The 20319-nt window shown below is 50.8% G+C and overlaps 8 protein-coding genes across 8 annotated transcripts; 3 read left to right on the top strand and 5 right to left on the bottom strand.

The window, feature by feature from the left end:
* Positions 1 to 198: 198 nt before the first annotated feature.
* DYS1 (Deoxyhypusine synthase) lies at positions 199 to 1396 on the bottom strand (the record flags this gene model as incomplete). Its single annotated transcript, XM_044818963.1, has 3 exons — positions 199 to 279; positions 330 to 1109; positions 1184 to 1396. 3 exons carry the CDS (start codon positions 1394 to 1396, stop codon positions 199 to 201), a joined length of 1074 nt encoding a protein of 357 aa, XP_044686665.1.
* Positions 1397 to 2562: 1166 nt separating this feature from the next.
* Positions 2563 to 9263, top strand: J7337_001219 (uncharacterized protein; the record flags this gene model as incomplete). Its single annotated transcript, XM_044818962.1, is given in 3 exon segments — positions 2563 to 2664; positions 2682 to 6992; positions 7041 to 9263. 3 exon segments carry the CDS (start codon positions 2563 to 2565, stop codon positions 9261 to 9263), a joined length of 6636 nt encoding a protein of 2211 aa, XP_044686664.1.
* A 389-nt stretch (positions 9264 to 9652) lies between these two features.
* On the top strand, positions 9653 to 10081 carry J7337_001218 (uncharacterized protein; the record flags this gene model as incomplete). The annotated part of the gene is made up of 2 exons (XM_044818961.1): positions 9653 to 9757; positions 9809 to 10081. The coding sequence occupies 2 exons, from the start codon at positions 9653 to 9655 to the stop codon at positions 10079 to 10081; spliced, it is 378 nt and encodes a 125-aa protein (XP_044686663.1).
* Positions 10082 to 11134: 1053 nt separating this feature from the next.
* Positions 11135 to 12257, bottom strand: J7337_001217 (uncharacterized protein; the record flags this gene model as incomplete). Its single annotated transcript, XM_044818960.1, has 3 exons — positions 11135 to 11794; positions 11866 to 12032; positions 12086 to 12257. The coding sequence occupies 3 exons, from the start codon at positions 12255 to 12257 to the stop codon at positions 11135 to 11137; spliced, it is 999 nt and encodes a 332-aa protein (XP_044686662.1).
* Positions 12258 to 12278: 21 nt separating this feature from the next.
* J7337_001216 (uncharacterized protein) lies at positions 12279 to 13564 on the bottom strand (the record flags this gene model as incomplete). The annotated part of the gene is made up of 4 exons (XM_044818959.1): positions 12279 to 12665; positions 12729 to 12793; positions 12845 to 13269; positions 13329 to 13564. 4 exons carry the CDS (start codon positions 13562 to 13564, stop codon positions 12279 to 12281), a joined length of 1113 nt encoding a protein of 370 aa, XP_044686661.1.
* A 147-nt stretch (positions 13565 to 13711) lies between these two features.
* Positions 13712 to 14753, bottom strand: J7337_001215 (uncharacterized protein; the record flags this gene model as incomplete). The annotated part of the gene is made up of 4 exons (XM_044818958.1): positions 13712 to 14340; positions 14398 to 14445; positions 14516 to 14581; positions 14645 to 14753. 4 exons carry the CDS (start codon positions 14751 to 14753, stop codon positions 13712 to 13714), a joined length of 852 nt encoding a protein of 283 aa, XP_044686660.1.
* Positions 14754 to 15562: 809 nt separating this feature from the next.
* Positions 15563 to 18914, bottom strand: J7337_001214 (uncharacterized protein; the record flags this gene model as incomplete). Its single annotated transcript, XM_044818957.1, has 4 exons — positions 15563 to 15884; positions 15936 to 18560; positions 18710 to 18761; positions 18815 to 18914. The coding sequence occupies 4 exons, from the start codon at positions 18912 to 18914 to the stop codon at positions 15563 to 15565; spliced, it is 3099 nt and encodes a 1032-aa protein (XP_044686659.1).
* Positions 18915 to 19255: 341 nt separating this feature from the next.
* J7337_001213 (uncharacterized protein) lies at positions 19256 to 20116 on the top strand (the record flags this gene model as incomplete). Its single annotated transcript, XM_044818956.1, has 3 exons — positions 19256 to 19687; positions 19740 to 19881; positions 19932 to 20116. 3 exons carry the CDS (start codon positions 19256 to 19258, stop codon positions 20114 to 20116), a joined length of 759 nt encoding a protein of 252 aa, XP_044686658.1.
* Positions 20117 to 20319: the final 203 nt, after the last annotated feature.

Here is a 20319-nt window from a genome sequence, read left to right as displayed (position 1 = left end):
GTTAGGGCCTTTCCAAATTAATAGCGACTAGGGGCCTGATTGTGTTCTAAGTCGGTTGCTTTCGCGTCAGCTTTGGGGTTCTTTGGGGCACTTTGGGTGTTTCATCAATTATGTCTTTGCGATGGCGGGTCATCACATGTTGTCCGCACCTCTAATACACTTTATTTAACACACTTTTACGTTCTATACCTTTGCTTTCTATTGGCCAGACTTTCCAACATCCTTCGCAAAAGTGTTTGCTACAATAAAGGGAAAACATGCTGTTGCCTCCATGTATACCTTGGAAATGGTCAGTGGCTAGCAGGAGTAGAAGAAACTTGTTGACTCACTTTCACATTATCAGCCCCAATCTTGATTTTGCCCCACGATACCGCCTCATCTGGTCTAGCACCCGCATCACTGCCATCAAATTCTTGTGCCGTGTTGATGTAAACCGCCGACTCAGCACCATTGCGCATCAAACATGCATTGGCAATGTGGTGCTTGACGATACCACCACCCAGAATGATCATACCGGCCCGCTTGGCTCGGACAGCAATGGTGTTGATACGTCGGATATCTTCAACCAGATCGATCTTCAGTTGGCGGGGTGATGTCTTATAAGTATGGAAATAGAGCATGTCGCCGAGGCTTCCGTCAGTGATGGCAGGGCAGAACACTGGAATATTGTTCTTGTATGCCCAGTAATAGACGGATCGCTCGTCATTGATCTCCTGACCTAGACGATGAATTACCTTTGATGGCGTCCAGTTGATCTCTTCCTCAGTGCCTTTACTAGCCTCCTGCTCCTCAAGCATCTTGTCGAGAATGGGGACGACCCAGTCTTCGAAGGCGCAGTAGTTCGCATTAGGAACAACGAGGTTTCCAATGCGGTTGAGACCCTTGCGACGTAGTTCGGCTCCAGGGGTACTGAAGGAACCAACATATGTGTCACCAAGGCACTTGATGAAATCCTCTTCGATGCCACCAGCTGTGGTGACGATACATGACACGTGGTTATGCTCGACAAGCCAACGGAGGACACCACGAAGGCCTGATGAGATGAGGTTGGAAGTATATCCCAAGAAAATTGTGGTCTTGTCCCCCGTCTCTGGGTCTCTCCATGCACGCTGACAGTCGTTAGCCAAGGTGGTGTGCCTTTCATATTAGAACTCTAGTATAGAGTTTCTGAATCAGAACGCACCATATCATTGATGATCCTCACGGCTTCACACATAGAAGACGCTTGGAAGCCCATGTGGCGCATGCCCTCGAAGAGATCTTCCGCAGTGATTGGGCCTTTGAACTTGTTGAAGTCCAACTCCTCGACCTTCTGAGCGTCAGCAGGCATCTCCTCGGACTTGACCAAGACAGCCTCTGTGGCCGCCGAGGGCGGAGCATCGGAGTTGGAAGTCATTGTCATTGATTTCGTGCCCAAGATGTTGATGTAAGTGGTGAGTCGGAGGTTTGAAGTCGTAAGTTTCTAGGTAAAATAGGTAGTGTGGACAACACAGAATTTAATGGCCAATCGAGGACAAAGCAAATGTTGAACACAACGCCAGGATGAGTAAAAGATCTAAGAACGAAACGAGTTTTCCCAATAGCGATGTATCACCAGATATGCTTTTCTCATTAAAGATTCTTCCTTATTCTATGATTCGTTAATAACGTTGTAACTCTGACCTTATCTTCATGATTTCTCCCGTGAGAAAATCACGGCTCCGGGCTCCACATTGAAAAAAGACGGCGGGGTCCATCGGGGCTTCAAGAAGAAGTGGGCGTGCATGTGTCCCTCCGACTGGCAGATCTATTTGTGGCCTAGCGTCTCACGGCAATTCTGGGTCAATGCCCCTGGACATTCGCTGAGCAGGCAGCCTACCTAAGTAGGCAGCTCTTCCATCCACCACTAAACGCCACGCGACAGTGCGTCCATTCCAATTTGCAGGATGGGGTCGCTTAAGCTTAGGCCCCTAGTATCCAAATGCACGCCTGAGGCTTGACTTTGACCCTCAAACCTTCAACCTACATCCGACCATCCCCTCTTCCGCAAAAGGTACTGTCGCCTTTGCATATCGACCCTCATTTCAACGCGATTTTCTTGCCTCGGACACGGTATCGCATATAATAACGCTAATAAGTTCTACGTCTGGTTTGACTTTCTTATTTGATACCCCATTTATTCGACGGGTTAAGGGTGTTTTTTGGTAACCGAGACGCGAAGTCAACGATCTGGGTACAACACGGCGACGCAAGGCCTGCGAAAGTTTTATAAATCTCGACAAGCCGATTTCCTCAGTGTTAAGCTTACGAGGCTTTACGTGGCGCACGATATTCGGAGTCACAATTTTGACTTTTGCGTAACTGGGTGTATGGGCTGCCCATAAATCACCACTTCCTTGGGGCATCCCGCGGCCTTTGAGAAATGTACGAACAATCGCCCCATCCCATAATCTTCAATTTCAGTCATGCGGCGAAGGAGAGACTCTGATTATCACCGCACGAATCGGTCCTTACGCCGTTCATTCCCTGCGGGATCGTCTTCATGCTGACTTCATCCATCTAGGGCCTCAAGATACTCACGCTATGAACGGTCCAGATCACCCCGTGACCGCTCGCCTGACCGATTTGACCGAACTCCGCAGTATAACGACGGAGACAGACGCCGACCGTCTGACGCCCGAGCAGGTAATGGCGGTTTTCAGCCAGGACGTGATTTTGGTGACCCATTACGACGCGAACCACCTCGCGGACCAAAAGCCTTGATCGATGCGCCTAGTGGCCCTCGAGGCGGAGGATTTGGAGGAGAGTTCCGCGGTGGTCGTGGACGAGGGCGCGGTCGTGGGTGGTCATCAAGAGACGACAGCCGAGATCGAGGTCGAGATAGGGACATCGATTTTCGTGACCGTTACCATGATGATCGAAGCCGCGAACGCGACCGGGATCGCGAGCGCGATAGGGAATGGCGTGAGCCAAGAGATTTCAGATCACGACGCTCACCTATCGGCCGTGCAAGGTCACCAACAAGAGACTTCCGAGACCGCGATGGCCCTTTGGGAGTAGATGCCGATAGATCTCGACGCGGTTCAAGAGATGGAGGTCCTCCCTCAGCAGGATCATCTTCCTCCGATCCCCAGTTCGGCATGGCACCCTACCCTCGCGGTGGGGGCTTCCACCGAGGACGAGGTCGTGGGAGAGGTGACTGGTCTTCGGAGCGAGGTCGCGGCAGAGGGCCTTATATGGATGATAGAGGTGATCGCTACCCACGCAGTCGGTCTCAGGAGGGTCGCTGGGCAAGGGACCGTGATGACAGAGACAGGATGGACCGGATGGATCGCTATGCTGACCCGGATACCCGGCGAGACACTCGAGACGATCGCGACCCTCGCGACCGCGAACTGTTCCGAAATAAATTAGAGGCTCGTGCCAATGCCGGACACGAGTCGGGACTTTCCAGCAAAGAGGTATCGCCGCCTCCTGCTGCACCTTCTGCATCTGCTTTCGGACCCGTTCCTAATCGAGGACTGAGTGTTGGAGAGGGATATGTTTCAGCCAGCGCTGCAACAAAAATCCCCCCGACAGCCCCCCGCGCTTTCAATGATCGCCCCCCGTCAGCTGGACACGACCCAACAATGCCGTCAGTCGGTCTTGGGAAAGGCATGATGCATGATGGCCCCTCGATTCCAGTTGGTCCCAGAGCCCAGCAGCCACCGCCACCAAGGCCTTCTAGCAAGCAGTGGATCAATCCCAATCTAAAGAAGGGGCCTGACTCTCCCAAGTTGATGAGGTCACCGAGTTTTGTGCAACAACGACCACCCTTACGACGCGGCAGCTCCCAGTATGATCATTATCACGACGATGAAAGGCGGCCACGTAGTAGCGATGCGAAGTCGGAACCACATTACGATAATCGTGCGCGAACTAATTACAGCGCGGAACCTGGAGAAATCACCGTCAAGTCCGAACGGGAGTCTCAATCTGCAAGGACATCGATGGATAGAGACACACGACCTACTAATGCTTCCAGACGGGATTCTTATCGATCCGGCCCTTCACCGACCATAGAGAACATGCCTAAATTTGGCCAGGAGTCAGAAATGCGCGTAAGGGACCCAAGAGGAGCTCCGAAGGAAGCGCCCCGAAGGAAGCGTTCGCAACCAATAATCAGAGCCTTGAGGTTCGAAGTTCCCCCGAAACCAGCACCTGTGGAACAGAACTCTGAATCTGACGACGACGATGATATGGCCGACTATTTCGATATGGAGATTGGGAAGACAGAGGCTGAACTAAGCAAACTGGAAAAACCAAAGTTGCCAACTCACGTCATGGCACGGTTTGCAGCTCTGTCTCACGGCTCAATGGTCAAGATAATCGGGGAAGGAGAGGGACTGCTCAAAATGGTAAAAAAGCTACCAGAGGCAGTGAATAAGCGCGTCATTGAAAAGATACACGACCCGAAACCTATGGAGGAGGCAAAGGAAGATGTAGAAATGGCCGACGCGGTTGACAGCACAGACAAAGTTGATTCCGAACCACCAAAGCAACTGCACCAGGAGGTACAGGCCGAGCTGGATCCTGAGACTGAACATTCAATTCAAGTCAAGGGTTCTGAGGAGCCTGTTGAAGCTGCTCCCGCTCCAGAATCCACGGCACAAGGTGACCCGGAGAGTATCGGAAGGCCCATCGAACATGCTGCAAAGGCAGCTGGTGGGAAGGTTGATGACAGTTCCCACGAAGAGGCCGCTCTGAGTCTTGATAAAACGCCCAGTCAAAGTCGTATCGAGAAGTCTGACGAACAACGTACCGAGAAACCTGTCGAGCAACCCATCGAAGAGACTTTCGGAAAGCCTGCTGAAAAAACGGAAGAAAATCATACAGAAAAACCTGTACCAAAGGCTGAGAACGAGGATACCGAGATGTCTATTGCACCTGAATTTGAACCAAAGTCAGGAGCTATGGATATCGACGAGCCTCCTACTGAGACCGATCGAGTCGCACCCGATAGCCCGCCACCTCCTTCCAACAAGAAGGCCGCGGATGTGCCTTCCATAGCAAGTGAGACTGCGCCTATAGAGTCACTTGAGCCTCAGAAGATGGAACGAACACCTCTGGGGGTGTCTGAGGATTCTCACAAGGAGACGTCTGACAAGGACAAGCCAATCGACATAACTGCAGAGACGAATGGTGTACAGCCTACACAAACGTCGGTGGCTAAGCCAACCGAAGCCCTCCTTGAGCCTACTACGGCAAACCCAGAGAATGCTATTTCGGAGAAGACTACAGAACCTTTTACTAAACTTCACCCTGAGAACCTAACAGAGAACGCTGAAGCTCTTGGGCATGGACAGGTCGCAGTTGAAGGTGCTCCTGTTTCTGTGGTATGCCCGAATGTGGTTTTGCAAACGACGGAAACGGCATCAAAACCACCTAGTACACCGTCACAGGTCGACGACGACGAGACTGAGTCTGAAGATGATTCTTTTATGAACCTCGATACCGTTCGACAGTATATGACCACGCCTCCAATCGATAGTCTACCTGACTACAGCTGCATGCCTTGGGATAAAGATAGTACTTTCTTAAAGACCCTCGACTCCAGCATTGCATTGGATGAGTTTGTGGTCGAACACCTCGACAAGATGCATTTGGAGAAGTCAGCTGAACAGGACCACGACAGGAAGATCTATAAGGACAACTACGAACGGTACCTAGATTTTACAATGTCGAATGACCCAGCGGCTGTCAAAAGTCGTGGAAAGTTCTCAGTGTCGACAGGCATTGAAATTACAGGCACCGTAACGCCTGAACCAAAACATGAAGGAAGTGGTCGTGGACGACGTTTCGCAACTGAAAGAGACTTGGAACGAGTTTTGCAAGCATCAATGCGCGAGGACGAGGAGAGGAAAGAGCGCGAACTTCGAATGCAGCAGGAGAAGTATCGCACGGATAAGGAAGCCACCATTCCGAACATGATTTGGAACCAGGAGGAGAAGGACAACACCAAATACCTCGATAAGAGCGGATTCACGCCTGTTGACCGGCTGGTATCAGCATGGCGTGTTTTGCCTCCAGTTAACAACTTCACCGAGGAAGAAGCCGCCTTGTTTGAGAAAAGATACTTGGAAGCACCTAAGCAATGGGGTCGGGTTGCCGAAGCGATTCCACATCGTGATTTCGGTTCTTGCATTCAGTATTACTACATGAACAAGAAGGACCTTAATCTGAAGGAGAAACTCAAGAAGCAGCCTAAGAGGCGCAGAAAGGGCAAAGCGAAGCAACGATCTAGTGCATTGGTGTCGGAACTTGGCAACGGAGATGGAGAAACGGAAGAGAACCACGACACAGGAGAAAATGGCGAGAGGCGACGACCACGACGAGCGGCCGCGCCTACATGGGGCTTCGAACAGCCTCCAGTTGACACAGAGAACTCGACACCTAATGCGACACCGGGTAGACGTGGCGGGTCCGCGAAGGTCGACCATCCCGAAAAAGTTGATGGAAGAAAGAGGCGAAGAGGCCCAAAGGAAAAGGAGCCCAAGGCAGCCAAGACGAACCAAACGTTGGCCGCAGCCCCTGGGCCTGGCAAGGGACGATCGAGGTCAAACTCCAGAGCGCTCAATACCGATGGTCCTTCAACTCCACTCCCAACCGCTGAATCCCATCGTCACCCAGGTCAGTTCGAGCAGCACCCTGCTGGTATGCAGCTCCCTTTCCCCGTACAGCAGCAGCAGCAGCAGCCACAACAACCCATTCAAACCCTCGAACGACAGCAGTCAGTTGCTCCATCCTCCATCTCCGAAGTCATGGCAGCGCCTTCACTTCGGCCTGACCCACCGCCTCAGCCTGCAATGGCTACATTCAACCTAGCCCACCCGCCGTCAGAGCGCAAGGCGCCTACTCAGGCCTCTAGCTACTGGAGTGTGTCTGAATCTAATGACTTCCCGCTCCTCCTGCGCTCGTTCGGCTCGGATTGGACAGGGATCGCAGCCCATATGGGCTCTAAGACCGCCGTCATGGTAAGTTCTAACTCTTCCACGTAGGTCCACTACTAATGAGCTCGATAGGTGAAAAATTACTTCGTCCGTCAAAAGGATCAGGGCAAGGCCGAGTGGGAGGTGCTTGTCCAGGAAGCTGACAGGAAGAGAGCTGTAGGCGACAAGTTGCCCGATCCTCCACAGCCATCAACAGGAGGGCGAGGGCGGAGGTATGACAGTTCAGCTGCAGCTTCTCGGCCGTTGGCTGTTGCCCCAGGTATCGATCTGCACGCAGAGACGTCGCAGCCCAAGATGGAGCCGTCAGTCCAACCCCCTCGTGTTCAACCTTTTGGCATGTACGGCAGCCCCATCGCCCAAGCGCCTATCACGCAGCAGCCGCTTGTTCAACCTCAACAGCAATCCATGCCTGTTGGACAACATTCAACTACCCAGCCAGTAACTCAGACTATGTCCCCAGGTCCAAGGCCTTTGAGAGCACCTGTACGGCAATTCGGATTCCCTGACGGCGAGCGCGAGCGAGAGCGCGAGCGAGAGCGTGAACGCGACCGTGAGCAAAGTGTCCGAGTACCTCTTCCGCAGAAGGCTACCTCAAGACCTCCTGGTTCAGAATCACGGGAACAGCGGCCTCTGGCTGCCGCGCAGCCCCTACAGCCTACCCGGAGCGAAGCTATGATCGAACACAATGCTCATTTGGAACGCCAAAAGATGGAAATACAGCGGCTCGAACAGGAGCAGCTTGAAATAGCGCGACAGTCGGAAAGACGGGTTAAGCAGGAGCCTGAAGTGACGCCACAGCCGCATCGCTACGAACCGTTTGGGCATCGCCAACAAGGCAGTCTTGGGGGTCAGCCGCTGGCAAGGCCACCGCAAGAGCCTGGACGTCCTCCATCTTATGCTCCTCCTTTGCAGCAACAAGCCCCTGTGCAGCCGGTACGAAACCTAATGGGCGAGCAAACTCCTGCTCGGTCACCTCAGATGAACACTCCATCCAGTCGCCCCATTTCTGCTCTCCAACATAGACCGTCATCTGGTTCGATGCACGAACAATATGGCTCGGTAACACCCCAATCTGGTACTCCAGTTCAACCACCGGCAGCGACGCCACGTCCAGCAGAGCCTCGTAAGGGAGGTCTCAACATCATGTCACTGCTTAATGACGATCCTCCTCCACAGCCCAAACGCGTCAGTGATGTGACTAGCACTCCTACCAGACCATCACCTACTCCTCCACCTCAGGCCATGGGCCGTACGCTCCCAGGCCCAGCACCACCTTCTCAGATACGACGGGGCGAGGCAGAGTCATACTCTCCTTACGGCCGAGGAACCCCAGTAATGCCATCCCTCAAGCCAACATATGCGGATTCCCCTCAGCCTCAGCACATGGGTAGTTCGAGGGCGTCTATTGGGGTGTCCCTAGAAGCAACAGCAGAAAGGGACTACTACAGACAGAATCCTTACCAACCCAGTAGCCATAGCCGAACGAACTCACCACAAAGTGGTCACCGATATGCTCCTCCTGGACCTCCTGGACCCCCGGGACCTCCTCAGTACCAGAACCAGGGGTATCCGACTTCATACGCTGCAACAGGTCAACCAGCCCATGCCGGATCGCCAGGAGGGCAATATGCGCTTCATCCATCTGCCTCTCGGGCACGAGAAGTACCTCAAGGTGGCCGCGAGGCTTCATGGCCGCCGCCTCAGCAACCTCCTTCCAGCATGCAGCAGCCGCCTGGATGGGCATCTCAACAGCCACCAAATGCTCAACCCCTACCGCAACCGCAACAGCAACAGCAACCGCAACAGCAACAACCGTGGCCTACGCAACATCCCTCGTCCAAGCCTCAAACCCCAGCGCCATCTTGGGCACCATCACAACCACCTTCACAGCCTCCGCCTCAGCAAGCTCACCATATGTCCATGAGAGACGATGGGCGTAATCCTTACTTTGCCAGTGGGCCTGGCATGCCGCCGCAGCAGCATCAGATGCAAGGACGCTACCCACCAACAGTGTCACGTGGCCCAGAGTCAGTGCCACCTCCGCAACCATACTCACGTTATGCTTCGACTCCTGGCCCTGGCCCGCCTCGAGAGATCCCCGGCCGCAGCTACACGCCCATCAGTAGTTACGACTCGCGCGGGCCGCCTCAGCCTCCGCCAGGGGCACCGGTTTATCCCGGCCATGATACAAGAGATCTGCGAGGAGATCCTCGAGTTGATCCAAGAGATATGATGAGGGGAGGATTGAGACCACATGAGTACGAAAGGCCTCCACCAGATCACTATAGGAGGTAGATAAATGGAAGCTTCTAAGAATACCATCACGGGTTTGGCGTAACTGAGGCGATGGGCTATGCAGCATGAGCGGTCTGAATTCCATGTAAATTATATACCTAAACTGTCACTGGTTTTATTTTTTGAACAAGCCAAGTTGATAATCCAAGCAGACATAACCTGTTAGCATGCTTTCTGCTGAACTGTCACTTGGATGTTTCGTCAGACTGTGTCGTGAGGGGCTCAAGAGCTCCATGAGCCGAACCCCATTAATTAGAGTAAATACCCACTGTAAAGTAACCAAAGTAAACAACCCCGCCAAAACTTCCTCACACTAGGGTCAACGCGTTGAAACCAACGACAACCTTCCATTCCACGGCCTCGAAAGCACGCACAGAAACACATTCGTTATGGCCTCCCACTCAAGATCAGCATCCGCGATGGGCGGTCACGAGAAGACGTACTTTGAGCAGCAGCGCGAGGCTCTGATTGGCGAGATCGCAATGGCACGTCATGTCTCCGCATAGTCAATAGGTTAGCGTTTATGTTAACATTATGCTGTCCAGAGCTTTGAGCACGTCTTGGCCAACATCAACAAGTTGAACCGATCTCTCGAGGCAGTCACCGCTGTATGGACAACATTCCCTTTCAAGATTGCCAAGCTAATTGAGATTGTTGCACAGGTCGGCAACGAATTCTCCTCGGTCGAGGCACTATGGTCGCAGTTCGAGAACGTCATGGACAAAGATGGCAAGGCTGAAGGCGAGACGGAACAGGCTTACCAGACGGAGCTCAATGAAGAAGAAGGTGATACTACAGTGAAGCACGAGGGGGCGTGATGGGGGCTTTGGAAGGCCGTTTATGATACCCTGCGGATAACGAATTAATGACCCAGTAATACAAGATCTCAAGGCAAATAATCACGAAGGATTGTTGGTGATGGTATCGCTGAGCATGGTGATTTGACATCAAGAAACTTTGGCACTCGTCACTTACGCCAGGAGCAATATCTCCGTCGAATCAATTTCCATTGTCTGTCTGATCTTAATCTGTCTGGTTCTGGTATCTACTCTGCCCCAAGACATCCTGTCAAACCCAGAGTCTAACAATCTGTACCAGAGCCGGCTTAACTATCTTGATCTCGCTTCTTCAGCTCAGGGCGGCAATCATTGACCGACAGTTCCCAAAAAGAGAATAAACAAATCAAACAAGCAATCCTCGTCTTCGACCTTTCATCGGCACTCGGTATCTAGTAGGACTATTCTGAGGGTTTCGGGCATTTAATGACCTCTCGTGTCAACATCGTAGACCGTATAAGCAAAGCTTCACGTAGTAGTAATTGGTAGGTATTGTCTCGACTCTTTGCAAATGGCTGCAGTGTTTGGTCCATATCGCCGTAGGTCAGTCTCGTGGACAAACATCGCAAAGGGCAAAGCAAGTATAAAAGCAAACAAAAGGCAAAACCAATAGCGCGCGCTCATTGCTGCGTCAAGTCGTGTTTAGGCGTATGCCCATCATGGGTATCATAGTATGTATCATCATGATAGTTAGTCTTGCATTTCATGACGAATGCAATAGGTAAAGGAGGAAATAACTGGGTATCTGTGGGCGCTATATAGCTGCACCAAGTCGTTTATGAAGTAGGGGTGTTAAATGTTGGTTCCAACGTAGAGCTGACTGTTTAGATATCGTGTGGCTCTTGGAGATGTTGTGGTGTGTAAGGTAAGGTGAGCAAGTAGTTTTGAGAGTTTCTCAGCTAAACAGGGGGTTATTCCTGTCAGATGTGCTTTGCAGTTCTCTCTGTAGTATATCTTTTTTTTTTGTTCATATTTTTTCATATTTTCTTCTGTTTTTTTTATGCCTCGCCGTCTCACATATCTGTTGATGAGAGATCAAAAGAACTCATCGGTTGGATCAACGGCCATGTCGACATGGTTACCGGCGATTTCTTGATAATCGCAGCCATAGCGAGCAGCCACCACGGACTCGGGACTCTCGATATCCGCAGACTCGAAGTTCTCATACTTGAGGTAGGTGATCTGTTCTTCCCGCTGCGTTCTTCGGATGAGCTCGATGGCTTGTTGTAGGTTGTCAGTGGGCTCATGGCCACATTCTTTGGCACGATGGAGGATTTGTTCCCTCATGGTCTCGTAGACCTCGTCCAAGTACTCGCACATCTGAAAAGCGGCGGTCGCCTCGCGATTGATTTTGACCGCAAGGCGCCGGCCCTCGATAATATTTCTCTCCACAGCTTGGTAGATCTTAAGACGTCGGCGGGTAGCAGCCTCCGCGCTCTCTTGTTCTTGTTCCTCGGGCCTTTGCTGCTGGTTGTGTTTGTGTATGGAGGCTACTGCACCCGCTCGATCCCACTCAGCGAAGATGACTTCGTTTCGGGACACAGCCGGCTGCACTTGAGCGATGTATTTTTCCTTTGCCAGGGAATCTATGTAAATAGATTTCTTGAGAAGATCGCATTCGGCGAAAAACTCCTGTGGCTGGCAACCCTGGATGACGGGCGCATCTGGGTGCGCGAGAGCAGCTTCAATCTCAGCCTGGAGTTTCATATTAGCATCAAAGGCTGAAAGACAGAAAGACAGAAAGACAGAAAGGTATATGTGCTTACTCGACTCGGCTTGTAATCCAAGGCAGACAATTCTCCATCACTACCTGCAGTTGAAAGAGCTTGCTGGAACCGCTGTTCTGCTTTGCTGTCACGAAACATCTCGCCGATCGAGGTCAACTTATTAATTTCATCTCGCCAAGTAGCCACAGCTTTAGGATCGCGGGCAGCTATGCAACCTAGTAAGTACCTATACAAGGCAGAGAAGCATGTGCCAACTTACCAATCAATCGCTCGGGGCTTTCGTTCCGGACGTTCTCAAGGGTTGTGAAAAACCCGCCAAGTCTCTCTATGCTGAGCTCCTTGATCAAAGCCTCCGTGACTGGCTGTCCCGGAGTAAAGTCCTCTTGGAGTTCTTCTTCATCCTCCTCAAATACTAGTACGTCGGTGCCCATGTCATCCGTGGCGGCGTAATACTAGTCACCGTCCACTGAATTCTGATAGTAAAGTCCCTCAGGGATGAATCGGTCTGAGCTTCTTGCTCTTGTCAAGATCAACTCGGTTTGGTCGCTGGCATCGTCGCCCTGCCCGGCATTTGGTTCTGGGGTCTTCCGCCCCTCGCATCCAAGATTGGTGTTGGGATCCTCGATGCTCGGAATGACCTGAGAGTGGTTCGTCACGGCGATCCAAGATTCATTGGAAGCGACCCTATTGGGCGGGAGCTCAAGGTCTTCTGTCACCTCACGCAGCAATCGCTGTTCGTCTGCGGCGATTGAGCTCGTTTCATCCATGCTTGGTCCAAGCAGCCCAATGCTACGAATTCGATCAACAACTGCAAGAGAACTTCGGTGACGGGCATATGCCTGCAATTGACAGTCAGAAGTCTGATCTTGGTTATGTCCCGGCCAGTACCACAGCAATCTTACCTGTTCAACAGTCTCGACCTCTGTAGGGTCACCTCCGTGCTGCCAGGTTTGCGGCGGATGAACATCTAGTAGCTGTTAGTTTGTGCGAGAGGAAGACTTGTCTTTTGGAAACTTACCGTTCGTTGTGTCGCGCTCGACTGTTTCTCGCGGAGCTTGATTCTGGTCGGCGATACTGCGAGTAGCTTGGTTCATGGTTTGGTCAGATCGGGTCTGGATTTCTACAAGTTGCGCCTGCTTGTTCTCCATGTGAACTTCCATGGCAATCAGAGCGTCTTGGCTAGTGGACTCATTTTGCACTCGTTGGTTGTCAGAATATGAGACTGGGGTCATTGCAGGCCGAGGGGGGAGATTTTGATCCATCGAAATATCAAACTTTGACGGAAACGAATGGAGGCTTAGAGTCTTTGAGGACACAGGGGTCTCGTGAGCCAATTCCTGCGTGGCAAGATTGAGGTCGCCAGAGAACTCTCGAATAAGCTGGCCCATTTCATTTTTGCCAGCTGGAAGTTCCCAATCAAGGCCCTTGAATATTCTGTCCTGCCTGTAAGACTGTTGTCAGTGTTCTCGATCACATCAAATATATCTGTAAAGAATACTTACTCGACAATTTGATTGGTAGGCTGCGCATCACTCTGGCCGAGATTCTGCGAGGAGGATTGGGAATTGCTCTTGGTGGAAGACTCAGACTTTGTCTTTCCAACCAGCAATGTTTTCCATCGAGCTGGCAATCCGCTCTTGTCCTTCAGCTCTCTGTTTCCGTCACTCTTGGGTTTTGTCTCTACATCAGACTTGTCGCTGCCCATAAGCATACTCAAGACATTTCTCAATGAGAACATTGGCGACGATTTACTCGTGAGATCGTTGTTGTTTGGGTGTGCCTGCCCAGGGTTCTCGTTCTGTAGAATATTGTTCTCCTGTCGACCAGTTTTGTCCTGGTGAGCTGTTTCCTGCTGAGCATTCTCTACCGGTCGAACATCCTTTTCCTATTCAGTGACGCGGTTCCGTAGATCAATACGCTCTAGCTCGGTCGCCTCTATCTGTCGAGTAATGTCTTTCTGTAGATCAACAAAGTATTCTCTTTGAGATTTAAGAAGCTCGTAACGTGCCAATGAGGCACCATGGCCATCTGATGTGTTGTCGCTTTCGTCTTGAGAAGGGCATTCGTCTTCGGTGGCACTTGAGTTCCTACTGCTGAGATGCGTGGATGGGTTGGATGTACAGTTTCGTCCGCCGATCGCAATGCTTTCATCGTTGATAGCGGCATCATGAGCGTCCCCTTCAGAGATGCACTGAAGGTTAGCTTGCTGGAGTATAGTTGTACCTGTTGTCGTAACAGACACGTCGTCACCGTTAGTTTGATGGGTAGCAGAGCATTGAGGGCTCTGGCCGACAGACTTTCGGGATGAAGTGCTGACAGATACGAGATTGGCCTGTGTCTCGCTGCTTTCTCCGACTTCAGTGATGGGATCGAGCTGATGTGGGACATGGATGTCACTAGGAGCGGACTTTGCCCGCTTATGAAGCTTGTTTCCTGACTTTGTGTCGAACAGTTTTGCCCAGGATAGTTTGTTGTTCTTTCGTTCTGCGTCAGTTTCGTTTGCGTTGCGTAGTTCTGGAAGAGCAAAGGTCAGTTCAGGCAAATAGGTAAACAAAGTATTCAGTTCCATACCATCGACGCCCGCCTCGGACCGTTTCTTTCCATTTGCAGAGAATACATCTTGAAATGCCAGTCAGTATATGGTTCCGTATATCCCTGATATTTTTCGGCGGATGGATGTGAAACTCACTTTTCAGCTCCGCTTTACTCTTCTTGACAAAGTCACGGAATTTGACTTCTTGCGGCGAAGAAGCTCCTAATATAGTATCAGTATGATGCTCTCAGCATGACAGAAGATAGCACATTGGTATCGACTCACTGGTAGAGGTACGAACGTAGATGCCATCGCCATATCGGTGTTTCGCTAGGAAGCTTGCGATCCATTTGCTGCCCCCAAGAGCAGCAGGGTAGGATGCAGAGCCCTGCATCGTGAAGGATGTATCGGGAAAATGCACTGTATGAAGATGACGAGAGCAAGGATGGCAGGATGAAGAGACTTGGTCACTGTGGTGACATGAAGTCTTGATGTTAGGATGTTGAGATGATGTTACGGTATTGAGTGAAGGTGAAGAAGTTGAGCGTGATGGAGAGAAGAGAAGGAAGAAAACAGACGGAGGAAACAGAAGATATATATAATAACGGGGCTGGAAGTGCTTGTTTTGATGGAATGAGCATGAATTATTCTAGCTACCACTGTTATTGTCCCTGGCAGCCGGCAGCAACTGGCAAGTAAAGTGGGAATAGGATCATGGGCGGTTCGCACTGGCAGCTGGCAGCTTCAGTGCCAGTGGCCATAGGGCCGATCTCCCTACAGAATGTCCTGTATTCACACATACATGCAGCTCCATGGTCCGGTCCATTTGCAGACAACAGATGCTATACAAGCACTAGAGATTTTCGGTTGATCATGCGACAATGCCTATCTACAACGAACAGTGTTGCTTGGGACAATGCATCTGGCAATAACTTCGCTTACACAAGTTCTGGAGACTTCAGGGTCTATTCAAAAACCAAGGTATGGCTACTATTTATCGAAGTATCTGAATCTCATTTCTTAAGTTATTACTAGAAATCTATAATACAACGAGGGCTGGCTCGTTACCTTTGACTCCGTTTTCCCCATCTCGCCTCCATACTAAACACTAACTGAACGTGATATGCCTCTAGCTTACTTACAATGAACCACAACCGAGTATTATCTGTCACATTTAATGCCATGCCATAACTCGGCCGTCATTTACTTCTTCCCCTTAGCCTTGGCACCAGTAGCCTTGGCCTTGGTTCGACCTCGCTTAGGTTTGTCCTCGTCCTCTTCTTCGTCGTCGCCAGCAGCCTTGGCCGCCTTCTTGGTGACCTTCTTGGCTTTCGGTTTTTTTATATACTTGTCCTTCTTGAAATCGATTTCGTCATCTTCTTCGTCGACCTCAGGTGCCTCGACTGCCTCGGCATCATCATCTTCGACAGCTTCCTCAAGATCAGGAACCTCCTTGGGCTGAGCCTTGGGAGCGACGACATTGCTGGCCTTCATGAAGGGAACTGGGTGGCTCATTGCGTTGTATCTAGAGAGCTCGTTAGTTGCATATCGGAGCATGGGTAAATGGTCAACCTACGTTCGGGTGAAAGCAGCTTTGGTCTTGGTCTCAATCTTGACGTGTTCCTCGTCCATCGGTCCGACGCCGAGTTCCTGAACAGCATCGAAATCTTCACGAGTCAAGTAGTAACTGTCCATCAAATCAATGACCTCTGACACTGCCTCGTTGCCCTGCTTCTGTAGACGATCTACAAGCTGCGTCCAAAGAACAGGGAGGTACTGCTGGCGAATCTCGTTATGATCGCCAGAAGATTTGAGGCGCATGTGAGAGTGAACTTCTCGAATCGACCTACCCAACCTTCCGTACTTGCTGTTGTTGCCCAACCACGACGTGAAGTTGGAGCCCATGAGCTGGCCTGCTATAAAACTGGCGGGGCGGACCGTACTAAACACAGCATGTGTGGGCATCAGGCTCCAATGTTGCTGAGGTCCGTGGATCATACGATCGACAAGGTCTCCGTCGCTGATGCTCTCTGCTGCATTATCGAACAGTTCGAGAGCTTTGAGCTTGAGCTCGCGTTGGTTATACCCCTTTCCATTTAACGCCATAGGTTTTGTTCGGAGATAGTTCTCTTGTATCATGAGATAGCTGAACTCGTGGTCGTTGAAATAGAGCTCAATCTTATCATTAAGTGTTGACTTGCTTGCGGGGGTGAACAATCCACCTGCCAGCATCTTTTGGCAGATGTCCCACGGCTTAAGGATGACGTGCTTTTCCCAAGCCTTAGACATGGCTTTGCTTTGGTCGAAGTCCATACTTGTCTGGTCTAATTTTGCCGTGGAAATCATATTGATGATCTGTCGAATATCCTTGTTGCTTCCCTCGATAAGAGCATCTACCACAGAAGCAGGAAGCTTGAGCCCTTCTCTGTGGCAAATCGTCATGACGCGAGATCGAACTTGATCCACAGTTGGGCGATTGAACCGGATGTCGAAAGCTGCATGGTCGAAAGGCTTCATCTTGGGCAGTCTTCGCTCATTACAGATGAGTATCAGGGGAACCTGTGTTTTTTTGCAGAACTTTGCCAAAGCACCGACACCGCCTCGATCGCCCGCAGACATACCGTCAACCTCATCCATGATGAGAACAATCTTCTTCTTGGTTGCATCCACATCTTTGCCGTCGCCAGCAAAGTAACCGAGAAGCGACGTGTTGTTCATGACATCACTCACTCCGTTTTCGACGAGCTTCTTGCTTCGAGTATCGCTTGCATTGCTCTCCAAAACGTCATATCCCTCCAGCTTCGCAGCTAGGTGAGCAGCGGTTGTCTTGCCGATTCCAGGGGGTCCAGAAATGATGATGGCACGCTCGCCGCCCATCCCGTCAGCACCCCTTCTTTGAAAGTTGTATTTCTTGTGTTTTGGCCAGTTTCTGAGCCAGTTCTGGATCTTTTCGACTTGAGCCTTATTGCCACAAATATGGCCAAGCTGTGTGGGTGCATACTTTGAAGTCAGTAATTGAACGGGGGGTGCCGTAGCAGCCTTCACAGGAGGCCCTCCAGCGGCAGCCGCTTTTTTGGCGGCCTTCGCAGCCTCTGCCTTTCGAACCTTCTCTTCGGCCTCCATCTCTGCAACCTGTTTCTTGACTTTGTCTTCTTCGGCCTTTTTCTTCTCCTGGGCCTTCTGGGCTCCTTTGCCGCCACCTCCAAATGCAGGAAGTTTGCGGATCAGTTCGAAAAGTCCGTTCTCGTCAATTGTCTTGATGCCGATAGACTTGATCTTTGCCAGCTTACTTGGCCCGGCGTCTTCTCCCAAAACCACAAAACTTGTCTTGCTGCTCGGCTGACCGACGACTTTACCACCATACCTCTTGACAAGAGCTTGCCCCTCATCACGACTAATGGTCTGTAAAACACCCGTGAAGACAAAACTAAGGCCAGTCAAGCATTCATCCGCGCCTTCGGGGAGGTCAGCTGCACCGGCAGCTGGCTGAGCAGATGCATTACCGCCTCCGAATGCGTTCTTTCGCCAATCGAACTTGGCATTGTCATCTTTGGGTGGTGGTGTAGGGGCACGAACGGTAGTAATGTTATCGAGAATATCCTTGATCTCTTCATCTTCAGGGTCATCATTCTTCTTTCTTGGAGCTCGAGGTTTGGCTGCAGCTTTGGGTTTAGTTGTAGCCGCTTTCTTGCGTGGGGCCTCTTCTTCGGACTCTTCTGAGTCTTCTGATAAAGCCTTTCGCTTTCTGCCTTTTGCTGTAGGTTTGGCTTGTTCTTCCTTCTCTTCCTTCTTGACGGTGGATGAGCGGCCTCGAGTTGCTATTCGCTTTGGCTTAGGAAGTTCCTCGTCCTCGGATTCGTCCTCCTCGTAGTCGTCGTTCTTGCGCTTACTTCCACCCTTGGCATCAGCTGCAAAAATATCTTCGTCGTCATCGTCCCCATCATCCATGTAAGCATCAGAATCCTGATCGGCATTGTGGCGTGAGTAAGAGGTTGTTGATTTTCGTGTGGCAGAAGCTTTATCATTCTTCGCTATTGCTGCGGGCTTCGAAGCAGTAGGCTTTCCTCGGGGACTTGATCGAACGGGAATATCAGGCTTTGCAGCAGGCTTTTTGGGTGTTGCTGAGTTTGTAGGCTTGCTGTTCTTTGTGGAAGCGAAGTAATCATTAGCAGAAATAGCCACGCCCTTAGTTTCCTCCTCCCTGTAAAAGGTCAATTAGAAGGCAATTGGCAAGACAGAAGTCAAAACACAAACTTGGCTTTTCTCTTTGGGGCGGGTTTAGTGGTAGGCTTTTGCACTCTGCTTGGGATCAGCTTGGTAGAAGTAACAAGTGGAGGGAAACCAACTCACTCTACTGCTTCATCTTCGTCATCGTCGCTATCTTCGACGACCTTTCTTCCCTCTGAACTTATGTTAGTACAAGTATAGGTCCGAGAGTAGCATTGTTTGGCTTACTTGTACGCTTGCTCTTGGCCAGCTCCTCAGCTTTTCGTGGAGGAGGTTTTGGAGCGCCACCACCCTTGGGTCCAAAGAAAGACCGGATATCGGAAGGCATTTTGGCAATCTCGCCTTGTTTTTTCTCTTCTTCTTGTTTTACTGGCGATTGAAAAACTGCATCGACCTTTCTAATGGCATGCGCCAATGTTGCCTGGGTGAGGGATGGTAACGTGAATCCCAGGCAATCAAGGAGCAACCTGGAAGTCCAAGTCTAGTGACGTGCACGGTAGCTCCTATCAAACGCGAAGCTGACGCGAGGTCCGTGACTGCCAGCTAAAGTGGTTCCAGATTGTGTATGCCTTGAAATTTAGGCCTCAATATCAGCCCACCTTCGGCATCGGGAAGATTTTCTGGAGCTCCGTTGTTCGAGGCAGCTTCAAGTCAACTCCGTTCGCCGCCATGAAGCTCGCTAACACATCGACATTACTCAATGCCTTCCAGGGTTTGAGGCTGTGTGCCTCTTCGCCTCTGCGACAACCTCATATCCCTCTTCGGCAGTCTTTGAAGACCCTTGATGCGATTCGACAACCTCAGAATGTTCGAGCCTTTTCAACGACTCCATCAATGTTAGGCAACTGGCTTGAGCCAAACCTGAACCGAAAGAAGAAGATGGCAAAGGGACGACCTCGTGTGGCTACGGGTGGTTCGACCAAGGGTACGACAGTGATTTGGGGCGACTATGGTCTACGAATGACGGATCACCACCGAAGAATCAGCGCCAAGCAATTGAAGATGGCCGAGGACACCATTAAAGTGCGACTTCGAGGTCAAAAATACCGATTGTATAAGCGAAAAAACTGTAACGTCGGTGTATATGTCAGCGGTAACGATGTAAGAATGGCCTTCCCAAAATTGGGTGGAACATCGGCTTATAGTTTTACAGATGCGTATGGGTAAGGGTAAAGGTTCATTCGACCACTGGGCAACCCGAATGGCTGTTAGCCAGATTCTTTTCGAAATCCGAGGACGACTTCACGAGCAAGTTGTGAGAGATGCTTTTCGCTTGGCCGGTAACAAGCTGCCTGGTGAATATCCTACAACATTATTTATGGAGCACAACTAATCACAATCTCAGGTCAGTGGGAATTCGTTAAGAAGGGAGAGCCTCCCATGGTTGGAATTACCAAGTTGGACGGCGTGACTCTAGAAGAGTTGAAAAGACCTCGACGACACATTGCTCCCGTTGAACTACTGGAGGCTTCCTCGCCTACAACTGAGACTCTGGTCGGGAGCACTTCTGAAGCTTCCCGCAACCCCTAGAGATTTGGGCTGATGAGACAATGTCATGTACATATAGAGGTGTAGATCTGTTGTTGTAACTTGTATGAATACCAAATTCTAGATCTACTAATTCTGGAAATAAATAAAATGAGATCTATGTTCAATATCCGTAGTCTTACAACGGTATAGAGCCCATGATAAAGCTCCTCTTTTCTTGGTGGGCATCAATACTTTTCCTTGTC

Source organism: Fusarium musae, chromosome 1 (assembly GCF_019915245.1).
Source record: "Fusarium musae strain F31 chromosome 1, whole genome shotgun sequence".
Lineage (NCBI taxonomy): Eukaryota > Fungi > Ascomycota > Sordariomycetes > Hypocreales > Nectriaceae > Fusarium > Fusarium musae.
This window is presented reverse-complemented; position numbering and strand designations above follow the sequence as displayed.